Here is a 12,283-nt window from a genome sequence, read left to right as displayed (position 1 = left end):
CACTTAAGTATCTGTGGGATAAACAACAAAGTCCTACTGTATAGCATAGGGAACTATTAATATATTCAATATCCTGTAACAAACCATGATGGAAAGGAATATGAAAAAGAATATATATGTATATGTATAACTGAATCAGTTTGCTGTACAGCAGAAACTAACCCAACATTGTAAATCAACTATACTTCAATAAAATAAATTTAAAAGAAAGTATTTGTGGAATGCCTCATTTTTTAAACAAATATTTATTGAGTGTATACTCTGTGCTAGATACTGCTCTAGGTTAGGGATGGAATTGTGATATTTATGCAGAATCTTGAAGGGTGACATAATGTTGTAAGGTAGAGGGAGGGAGAGGACCAGAGACGGGATAGCTGTTCCCAAAGCACCCATTTCCTGGTCTTCCTGGACATGGAGCTCCCCTATATTCCTCTGTCTCCCTGGGTGTGTTGGGTGTAGTTATGTGGCTAAGTTCTAAGCCAATGTGATGTGGGAAAAGATGAGAGGTGTTAACACCAGACCTGACCCATAAAATCTGTCTTGCGTGATCCTCCGTGCTTTTCCCTTTCCGGTAGATTGATGTAGATGAGTGCAGTATGACCTTGAGAAACATGTTCAAAATGAGGAAGCCGTAGCAGGAAAGAGCCTGGATCACCACGTAGAGGAGAGCAGAGGGCTCATGAGGAGCACCCAGGAGCAAGGACAGATGTCTCCGGACTATAATGCAGTCCACTGTCCAAATGTCTATTTGTGTTGACCCTGCTGGGGTGTGTGTCTTGTTTTTAAGCTTGAGACTTAGAATAATACCAATAGAAAATTTTAAAAGATTAGTGTAAAATGATAGACATTCTATTATGGAATAAGAATTACGTACAACTTAGAGGGTATTGTATAAGTTAATTCCTCTCAAGAAAATGGTAACGCTGGTTGGTTAGGGCTGGCTAAGAGAGGCTTTCTGTTATGGACTAAGCTTAAAAACAAAATACCTCAAAAGTGACATTACAAATAGACATTTGGACAATCGACCCTATTATAATCTGGAGCCTTCTCTTGTTTTGCCCTAATTCTATTCTTTGCTTCCATAGTCCAGGATATTCCTTGCTCGAGGATGTTACTTCACTGAAATAGGGCCTTCATTCTTTCTTGTTTTGTTGAGAACCTTCTACATACCAGAGAAATAAGACAGAGGGTTTTTCTCCAGAAGCTCAGGAGCAGAGAAGGACTGGCTGATAAAGGTGGTACTAAGCAGGGGTGGGGGTTGGAGGTGTCCAGTGTCAACCCAGCGGGGCCTTGGACCCTGTCAGGAGGTTATTGTTTCCAGCATAAGGAAAGAAGCCTCAAGGATTCCTCTGTCACCACATATGGGCAGGATACCACAGCTGGGCAGAGAGAGAATGGAGAGACTTTTCATTAGAGAGAAACTGAAGGCCCCGCACCCAAACAGAGAGGGAAGCCACAGCCACAGCTGGGGCCATCGGTAATGCACAGCAGGCATTTTGCAGATGATTTTAGATGAATTACTTTAATGGAGAGAATATGTTCTGAAATCTGAACAATGACGTAAGGACAGAATTTTTCATTTTGGGTAATAAAGGCCCATTAACCTATACGCTCCAGGAAGATCTGGCACCAGGCCTAGTAAATATAGGACACTCTCAGTTTCACATATATGTCTCATAGTCTCTACGAACCATTGAAATATCCTACATACGTTAATATTTTGGCATTAAATGACAGAGGGCTGTGCTAATTACTATCCATAAAACTTTGGGCAAGTTTCTTGCCTCTATTTCCCCAACTATTGAACAAAGGTAATAATAGTATTACCTCACAATTATTGTGAGAATGAAAGGAAGAATTGTGCCTGGCCTATATTAAATACTCCATAATATATTAACTACTATTATTATTGTTTTTTCAAACTGGCTGTCATCTGGAAGCAGGAGAGAATTCTTTTATTAGACCACATGTTCTGATTGTGGGCTCAGAAAATGTTCCTGAGCCAGCAGGAATAATGAAGCCTTTGTGGTTTGCTCAAGCTTTGTCTTTGAATAAAAGTGCACACATGTCACAACCTGGAGGTTGAAGAAAAGCTCCCCATACTGTGCCCCAGAGCTCTTCCCAACCTCATTCTCTAAAAAATCCAGCCAGACCTTGATCACCTCATAAAAGCTGATGATCTTAGAAATCTCCCACTGGTGGCATTTTTTTTTAAACTTAAAATGATGAATTTTTTCAATGCAAATTGATTTATCTTCTTTTTTATTTTGGAAAGCCATTAAATAAAACATTGATTATCTGAATAATTGTACCAAATTTTATGCATCATTCAGATGACATTAACATTACTTCAATTCTTAAGTTATTATAGGGCCACTGGAAAGAAACAATGTATGATTCTAATGATCCAGTAAAAATTATGCAAATGTGCAACAAGAGTGAACTGATAACATTCATGTTTCCCTGGCACAAGAGCAAGGAATGAAGAGACCAAGAAAAAGTCAAGGGGGAATTATTTAGAATTGTTGCATTAAAAGTGAATGATTTCCAACAAGGCTTTTAAAACAGCTGTCCCACTGGAAGTGGGTTTTTGCAAGCCATAGGAGACAGCACCACCTACTGGCTGCAGAATTTGCCCAGCGGCTAGGAAGAAGGAAGAGGGTGGTGGGTAGTTCAGGGGTAAAATTGCCCCTTTGGTGTTGATGCCACCTGGACGACTGACCTCCTCCTCCATAAGGAAGCTCAGAGACCACTGAAGCTTCTTATGCATAATAGATTCCTGGTTTCTAGAATCTCTGGGGAAGGAATGGGAATGATGTGATCTGGGGCTTGACCTCAAGGAGCCAAGCGCTGGTCGAGAGTAGTTAGATTCTCAAACTCCCCCTGCGCATTCGAAGCACTTGCGGAGCTTAACCCAGCCGGATGCTCTAGACCAATGAAGCGCTCTGGGATGGGACCCAGGCATCAGTGATTTTTAAATCTTCTCAAGTGACTCCCAGTGTACAGCCGAGACCTGCTGCCGTCGGGGCAATGGTCCATCCCCAGCTGGTTTTACCCAACGATTGACCTCAGAGAGCATTCAGGCTGAAGCAGAGATCAGCAGAATGACACGTATGTGCTCCTGTGCTGTCTGAGGGCAGTGATTAGAGGATGCCTCCCTCAAGGTCAGAGAGGCTCCCGCGGGAGTGTCCACACTCCACTTTAAAAAAAAACAGCTCAATTGAGGTATATATACAATAAACTGTACATATGTAAAGTTTGTAATTTAAGTTTTGCTATAACCGTGGTAACCTTCACCACCATCAAGATAATGAACATTCAAGATTGAGCTGGAAGAGTCCCGCTTTATACTGTTTCATAACTATTTAATATTCTATGCCAGGCATTGTGCTGGGTGAGAAGGAAACACAGACTTACCATGCAGGACCTCTTTACCAGGGAAATGAGTTCCAGGACCCGGCTGACATGAGAGAGGCGATACTTCTGCTTGAGAGGGCTGTGTGGAGAAGGGGAGGATTCGAAAAAGCTGGTCAGAAGAGATGGTGTTTTAGCTGATCTAGACAGTTGGAGGTGTTTATTAGGCAGTTGAAGGAAAGGGGCATTTCAAGTGCAGGGCACAGCACAGCAGAAACATGGAGGTAGTATAAAATAGATAACTAATAAGAACCTGCCTGTATAAAAAAGTAAAATAAATTCCAAAAAATTGGGGTAGGAGGAGGTGCCATGTTTAGGGAACAGCAGGTATGCCAGTGTTAGAGCACTGCGGGGGTAGTGGGAGTGGGGACGGGGGAGGAGAGGCAACTCTGGAGCACTTGAGCCACAAGAGATCTGGCTTGAATCTCTGAACTTGATTCTCTCAGTGGAGAACCCCTGAAAGCCTTACGCAAGGGCGTATCATGATCAGATTCACATCTTAGAAAGTCCTGCGAAGTTGCAGGACAGTCAGTTAGAAAACCTTTGCAAACGGTCCCAGTGAGCGGAAGCAAATGAATTACACGTCCTATTATGTAAGATCAAAAGCAACTTTGGAGGCAAAGCCATTTTCCATAACTATTACACATATACATATTTGGAGCATTATTTTTTCAAACAATAGCAATGAAATTCACCCAAGAACGGATGTACTCTGGTCATGAAGCCCCAGAGTTCTGTATGGCCCAGGACCTTTGAGAAGTGATGGAAACTGACATGGTGTAGTGCAGAGGGCCATGAGAGAGGTGGGGACTCTTTAGAAAAGAGGTTCAGGGACTGTCCCTGGAGGCGCAGTGGATAAGACACTGTGCTCCCAGTGCAGGGGGCCCGGGTTCGATCCCTGGTCAGGGAACTAGATCCCACAGGCATGCTGCAACTAAAACTTTGCATGCCACAACTAAGGAGCCAGTGAGCCGCAACTAAGGAGCCCACCTGCTGCAACTAAGACCCCGGTGCAACCAAATAAATAAATAAATAATTTTTTTAAAAAAAAAAGAAAGAAAAGAGGTTTCAAATAGCCTACTTTTAGCACTAAATCAGAATCATCTTCAAACGTAAAGGAGGTAACATGCAGGTCAGAACTAGAGACTGTGATGTCAAGTATACAGTGGTCAGCCAATTTTAAGTTATGTCTTCATTAATTCTGTTAACCTATTGATTGCTGACTAATATTTTTACTGTGGGCATTAATAGGTCATACGAGTTTCTTTTATTATGTTCACCAGCTAGCCTTGAGAACACAAGAGTAATCACAAGCTGTATCAGTGAGGATGCTTCCACCTGCAAAAACAGAAGCAACTACTCAAACTGTCCTAATAGTAAAGTCCAGAGCCTTCAGGGATGGTCTGATCAGAGCACCAGCTCCATTCTTCCATGGTTCTCTCAGCTTTGCCCTCCTCTATGTGTCAGCTCAGCAAAACTGAAGCAGTTCGACGCCTCACATCCTCAACCCCGCTCTCCAGAATGAGTTTCTCCTCCTCCAAGCCTCCTACCAACATCTGAGATTTATTCTAATCATATCCACTTGTGCCATATGCTTGCTAAGTCAATCACTGGCAAGCCGGCATGGGATTCCACTGATTGGCTTGGGCCAACCAAGGCCTACATTTGGAGCTAGGGGTCGGATCAATCCCACCCAAAATGCTTGGTTGCTTCAAAATGGAAGGGTTGTGGGATACGCCTGGGGAAGCAGCCAAAAATGTCTATTCCATGACAAAAAAAAATTACCTTGGGTAATCCAACAGCCCCTAATGAGCCAGATGTTAATCAATTCGGTTTACCATGTGTCATGTCCTGCTATTGAAAGTGAAACTTAACTGCTATGTGCATCACCCAGAGTCCCAAACACAAGGGAGGACACCATCTATTAAAGACCACTTTATTTGTTACTGCTAATAGTTAACAGTCTAAGAACAAATAATAACAACAAATAAAAATAACTTGCAAAGAGAACAGACATTAGACATAAGCAAGGATACTACTAACATTAAAGAAAGCCTGTGCTGGAGGTGGCTGCCCCCATTCTTAGCTCTGTTGTGTGTGTTAGTGACCACGGCTAAGCTCTGTCCCAGGGAAGGCTGAGGCTTTGGGGAATACCTCTGGAGTCTGTATCACGAGGCTGAACATTTGGATCCAGAGCACAAGCTCCTCTCTCACCATGAGCCGGTCAGAATGTCTACAATTCAAAGTGACTTCAAGCTCTTGCTCTGGGGGCTCTGTTCTTCACATCCTCTCCTAGGTTCTAAATCTTGGGTAGGCATGAATTAGAGGAAATGCCCAATTTGCTCATTGAGGAGGGGAATACTGAGGATGAAGGTGGGCCCTGGGTACCTTCTCCCTTACTCAGCTTCCAGCCCAGCTTCCTTCTACCTCTGTTCCTCCTTCTCCTGGTCACATTTTTCCCACTGACTCCCCTACCTACCGGCATTTCAAACCCTCTAGAACGTACCCCTGCAGAGGACATTTCTAGTTCAGGCCTTCTAGTTGACATTAAGAAGGCCCTGGATTGCCAGTAACTGCTCCCAAAAAGCTAAGAGACCTGTCTCTTTTATCTGTCCTCTTGATTTGAACCCAGGTCACAAGCTTCTGGCAGTTCAAGGGTAATGAAATCCCTACATTTGAGGAAAAGAAGGAGCTTCCCTGTTTTAACTTGCCAGAGAATGAACCTGAGCATCTTCAAGGATGGTATGTCCTCCCATCTCCTGGGACCTCCACAGCTGATGTGTCAGAGTCTCCCAGAATACGTCACTTATCTACAGGGTATCAACTCAAAGCAACACTCTTCTAGACTCTTTCAGGAGTGAAAAATCCTGGGGAGCTTCCCTCTAGATAGATAGAATGATTACTGCTGCATGGCCAGGAAAAAAAAAACCTAACTATTGTACTGATTGGAGCAATTCAACTGTCTTAAGTATAGATGCTTACTAATAGCATCTATGTGCATTTAATTTCATAGGTACTTAGTTAGCAAACAAGCTGTATTCATTGCAAACCAGTCACAACTTCCATTCAGAGAGGCTGGATGGAAGAGGAAATACCAAAGGCCAGACCTTCATGGCTGCTCCCTTCTCCATCAGTCTTTGAAACACTCAAAATAAAAGCTCATACGTTGGGTTGAGGGGCCATGGATGGTTCCAAATTTTTACCGTTCTAGACAAAACGAGAGAGAGAGAAAGAGAGGGGGAAAAAACTCTTAGAAAAAGAAGTATTCCAACAGAAACATATGAGAAAATTTAGGTTCATAAATGATTAACATTATTGTAATTAACACAATTTGAATACTATTATTCAAATTAGAACCCATCGTGCTGTGTTCTTTATGCATTTTGGCTTATTTGATATTTACCCTCTGAGGTAGGCTTCATTTTAACCATTTCACAGATGAGAAAAACAAACCCAGAGAAGTCAAATAACTTGTCTGAGATCACACAGCTCGTAGCAGGAAGGGCCAGGCTGTGAACCCAGGTCTGTCCTGATTCTAAAGTCCCATGCCTGCTCAGCCACTAAAGGGCTTTCTTCAGAGGTTATACTTGAAGTAAGGGCTCCACTGTGGGAAAGGGAGGTTTGAAATGAGTTCCATGGTTAAGGTTCACCTCATGTAGGAACAAAGGGAGGTCCATCTCGGCTCTTGCTGGCTAGACCCCGTGTCCGACCCCACACGGCGCATTTCGTGCAAGTCATCCCTTCGTGCACACATGGAACACTTAGATTCCATGACTGCAGGAAAGCTGATACGTAAATCAACCGTGGGATTTCAAACTAAAAATAAGTCAGATTTTCCCAGAATATTCAAAGTGCGTTATAGATCCACAAAGGATGACCTGCTCACCTGGGCCGCCTGCAGAAGCAAGGCTCACACACGGGGAGTGGGGATACTGTGCTCCCCTTCCCCGGCCCCCTCTACCACCCTCCTGGGTCCCCCTTCTCTTTAGCCTCTTTATTTTTCTTCTCTCCTGGGGATACCTCACCCCTCCTTCTTTCCCTTTCTCCCCACTCTTCCTCTTTCAAACAAGTCATTTTCTCTCCTTTCCTCTCTTCTCCCCCCTCTCTCTTCTCTGGCCACATTTCCTCTCCCTTCTGTCTTGTCACTCCTCCCCAAGGGAGTCCTCTCTGACAGGCTTTCTCCTTTCAGTATTTCATTTGGTCACACTGAGCAATGCCAGCTACGATTCTCCAAAACAAATCTAACAAGGACAAGTTACTTGCCTTGAAAGTCCTCCCAAGGGAAAGAAAATATTATCGGCCTCACTTGCCTTGTTGCTTTAGAAATTGATCGGGTGGCCTTGTTGGTCTGGGTGGGGCGGGGAGGAGAAAGGAGCAGACTTGCCTTCATGTGGGCTGGCTGGAAAGGATCCATGTAAACAGAACCATGTTACATCAACCAGTCCTCCCCAGGCCTGCCCTAGGTCCTAGGCCTTCAGCAGTCTGGGATTGTCATCACAACCACTGAGTTGTATCCCAAGAAACATATCATTTAAGGAGACCTTAAGGGCATGTGAATTAAGATTCCTTTTTTATAGCTGAGGAAACAGATGAACAAATAATTAAGTGGTGTGTACTAGTCACATAGATGGTCAGTGTTAGGGGACCAAGTGGTGGCTACTTTCAATAGCTTTTGATGAAAAAAAAGTCTACTGGGCAGCCAGGGCTGCTGATGATACAACAGCCAGGTCCCAAGTCGGCCCTGGGGCATTTTCACTCTGCCAAAGGCAACAGAAAGCATGCAAAGACTCACCTAATAGTCTGCGCGGGGTACACCACCCGGGATTACATATGGGATTCTGTGTCTGACTCTCTTTGGGCAGGTTCATGTTGATCTTAGGGAGATGATCCTGTCTGCTCCTAGATTGCTAAAGCTGGTATTCTGCAGTTTCAGATTTTGAAAATCGTTCCTCAATCAATTTCTGTTCTTCCACACTTCCTCCTTTTGTTCTTTGAGCTGTAATCGGTAAGAAGAATTAGGGTCTGACAATGGCAGCAAGTTCCTGAAGCAAAAGTTAATATTTTTTCTTCAAAATGTTTTAAATTTTTGAAATAACTTCAAATTTACATTGTAAGTTACCAAAAAAAAAGAAAATTACACAGAGCTCCCATACATCTATCACCCAGATTCCCCGACTGTTAAACATTTCTGAACCATTTAAGAATAAGCTGCAGACCTGATGTCCATTACTGGTAATACTTCATTACTTCATCAGTGTAGATTCCCTAAGTCTCCTCATAAGCTCCATGTAACCATCAAACCAGAACGTTGACCCTGATTCCAACGTTTACATCTAATTCCTCCAGTCCCATTTACATTTTGCTAATAATGTTAGTATTTTTCAGTGTGCTTTTGAATTATTTATGGAGGTGGTAATAAAAGTCAAAGAAAAATATGATTTGTGGTACAATTTCTCATTCAGGCAAAGTCAATGTCTACAGAAGCACCTCAGTGAACAAAATGAGTTCAAGGCATAAAGGTCTTAAGGAGAAATAGGAGTTTCCCACGTTGTTCTGTGGGCCCTCAAGGACCTCAAGTGTAGGCATTCAAAGCCACGTGGATGGACTTGCAGGTGAGGGAGGCACCTGTCCCCCAGTTAACTCTGATCATGACCCTTCTCTCCTTCTGGCCTGCAGCGACAGTCCTGCCCTGTTAGAATATGGGTAGTGGGGACAGAGGCATCCATTATGGCCACAGGGCAGTCCTGGGGTGACTGGAACGTCAGAAAGGAAGACCCACTCACCTGGTGACCCTGACGGTCAGCCCAGCCCGCCACGGAGTTCCTGCCCTGTGACAGCACTCCCATCTAAGGTAACTGACAAGAGGCTTCCTTCCCTTTGGAATGGGCAAGAAATTATAATTCTTGGAGAGCTCCAAGAGTCATGAATCTGTGGCTGAGCAAAGAGCAAACGGGCTCTGCAGCAGGAAGGGGAACGAGAACCGAGGCTCTCAAGGGGCACAAGCTCTATCACAGTCCCTGAGGACCCTGGAGACTGGGCAGTGAGCCGGGCACTGTGGAGGAAGCAGCCTTGCTCCAGAGTCACATGTCCTGTCCCCCACACCCCCACCCCTGAAAAGGGAAAGTCGTGTTCTCCCGTTCCCAGCTTGGCATCCTTATAATCAAGTCTCTGGGGAAGAGTTACTATCATAATGGAGTAAAAGAAGAAAAAAAGAAACAAATATTTTAGGAATGTAAACTCTTATCCTCTCGCATTACAGTGCAAAAGAAAACCTATTTTGCCAAAATATAAGATATTAGCTAAAGGTAATTTTCAAAAAGTAGCTTTCTTTAAAAATCAGAGTAGCTCCTCACTTGGCACATTTTAGGAATGGAATAGATGATAGTATTCCGTCTCTATAATGGAGGGAACTTTATCTAACTGTTGTAGAATAAATCAATGGACCCTACTTAAGTTTTAAGAAGGGCATTTAAGGCACAGCTGAGAAAAGGCCATGCAGAGGTAACGTTTCTACTTAAAACCCAGGGGACTCAGTTAAGGTGGACGTTAGGCTATTTGCAGCGAGGTCCTGGGGCAAGGGAGTGACTTAATGAAAATCATATTTGACAACATCAATGGAGTTAAATACTGCTAACAAAAGAGTGTTTTGTTTGTTTTGTTTTTGAGCAGATAAAGGTTTAATTGCAGGGCCAAGCACATGGGTGGCTTGTGCTCAAAAGAAAACCCCTGAACTCCAAAGAGTTTTTTAATGACATCAGAAAATGGTTGCTATGTCACTTTATAGTATTAAGCAAAAACAAACCTCACAAAAAAAATTTTTAAAGCACAAAAGATACGAAATTACATATATACTTCATTTAAAAAGTAGCACGAAAACCTGGAAGGATGTATGCCAAAATGTTGGTTGCTTCAGGGTGGTGGGTTTTGTGGGTGACTTTTTAGTCTGCTCCTTTACACAATTTCTATTTTCTTCAGTGATCATGTGTAGCTTATAGAATCAGAAGAAAATTCAGGTAAGACAAAAAGGGCAATGGTATTAGAGAGGCCTTGCCTACTTTTCTCTCTTGCCCAGGAAAAGGCTGGGCGTGTTTGGAAACCAGAGTGTAATGCCGGTGGCACTGTGTCCCAGGAAAGGGACACTTCATACCTCACTGAGAAGATGAGTGCAATCACCAAGCCGAGAATGAGGATGCCAGCAATGGTGCCCACGATCGTGAGGATCAGCTGAAATGCTGAAAGGGAAAAGAGAAGAGTAGGAATGGCTTCCCCCAAGCAGACTCCCACTGTCTACTGCACAGGTACATGTGTTCCCAGTGGTTCCTGGCCAAGAGGACAACTGGGCTCTGGTTTCTGACCCCTCTTCCAGGACCAGGATGGGTGGGGGGCTCACCTCCTTTAAGCCCTCTGTCTGCCCACCACAAACTGTGTCTTCAGAACCCAATCAAAGAGGCAAACCTTGCCAGATAAAAGAAGCCCATAAGCACAGAGGAGGCAGTGGTGGCAGGACCTTCCTGGGCTTTGTGGGGGGTGAGATCTCAGCGGAGGTCCACACTGCCTCCTTACCTCTGCTGGTTTGCCTGCCTGCCAGAACGGACTTTGCTGATAAACTAGGGGAACGGGGTTGGAGTTAATTTGTCCCCTAACAGAGGAGCTTGATGGAATTGATGAGGAAGAGACTGGAGGTTCATTACCACCCCTTCTCCTCTGGATCTGCTTGTTTGGTTGCTCTTGAAATATGGCTATGGGGTGGCAGGTAAGTGTAATTTTAACATACACAGCAGATTTCAAACACATAGTATGAAAAAAATATAAAATATCTCATTAATCATCCTTGTACTGATTGCCCATTGAAATATTATTTTCTATATATTGAGTGAAATAAAATGTTACTAAAATCAACTCCACCTATTTCCTCTTTGCTTTTTAAAATTTACTTAGAGCTTTTAAAATCTGAAGCTCGTGTTACGTTTTCTATTGGACAGTGCTGCTCTAGATCCCTTTGATCCTTTCTGCTACATGACTGCCCTATATGTCACCTCTAACCAGGATGCAAGGGACCATTAAGTCTGGAAAAAACCTCAAAGGTTATCTGATCCGAACTTGTCATTTTATAGGTGTAGACACTGAAAGCCCAGAAGAAAGAAATGACTTAGCAAACCCAGCCTCACAACAAAATACAGTAGAAATAAAAGCATTTCTTATCACTAACTTTGTGGCTGGCTGGGAGGCTAACAGGAATATTCCTTCATCTTGGATCATTGATCTTTTAGTTTCATTATATAAAATTTTAAAATATGAAATCACTTAAAATATACAGTTAGTATTGTCCCAATCTGGTGACGGTAGGGCCTGGGAGGGAACCAGGCACTGAATTTATGACAACACATCCCAAAGTAGTAAAATAGCTCTGAGACAGAAAGATGATTTGAGCATTTTGAACGTCTGGTTTCTAGTTCTGCTCTACTGCGAACATAAACATTTTGGAATATACTGGTCTTTATCCTTTTTAGTAGCAGACAATGCATATTTAATCTAATGTAGGAAATGAATATAATGTTGGGACAAACTTCTTTGGCCTAGGACAAGTCCAGAGACACCAGCCCACCTCTTGGGCTGAGTTCTATTATTTCCCATAACAGAGAGGCTCTGCCCACAACCTAAGGGTGAGCATGGAGTGGCCTGACCCAGGAGACAAACTCCAGGTAGATTTTTCTCTCTCTTTATGAAACAAGCCAGAGACTTTGGGGGACCGGACAGAATTCTGAATGTGGTCAATGTCTGTTTCTTAGAAGCTTATTAACAAAGCAAGACTCTTCTACTCACAGTCTTCACAATCAACTCCTCTGTAGCCAAACGCACACCTAAAATA

General features: G+C 43.3%; 1 protein-coding gene across 1 annotated transcript in view; it reads right to left on the bottom strand.

Annotated features, from left to right (window-relative positions):
• Window positions 1-5,334: 5,334 nt before the first annotated feature.
• Window positions 5,335-12,283, bottom strand: part of MUC13 (mucin 13, cell surface associated) — a gene marked incomplete at its 5' end in the record, with an annotated part of 33,008 nt that continues 26,059 nt past the window's right edge. The window contains 4 exons of the mRNA XM_032629410.1: window positions 5,335-6,621; window positions 8,207-8,410; window positions 10,562-10,646; window positions 12,238-12,275. Coding sequence (XP_032485301.1) covers window positions 8,365-8,410; window positions 10,562-10,646; window positions 12,238-12,275 — 169 coding nt within the window. The remainder of the gene's footprint in view (window positions 6,622-8,206; window positions 8,411-10,561; window positions 10,647-12,237; window positions 12,276-12,283) is intronic.

The sequence above is a fragment of the Phocoena sinus genome, chromosome 4, assembly GCF_008692025.1.
Source record: "Phocoena sinus isolate mPhoSin1 chromosome 4, mPhoSin1.pri, whole genome shotgun sequence".
Classification (NCBI taxonomy): domain Eukaryota; kingdom Metazoa; phylum Chordata; class Mammalia; order Artiodactyla; family Phocoenidae; genus Phocoena; species Phocoena sinus.
This window is presented reverse-complemented; position numbering and strand designations above follow the sequence as displayed.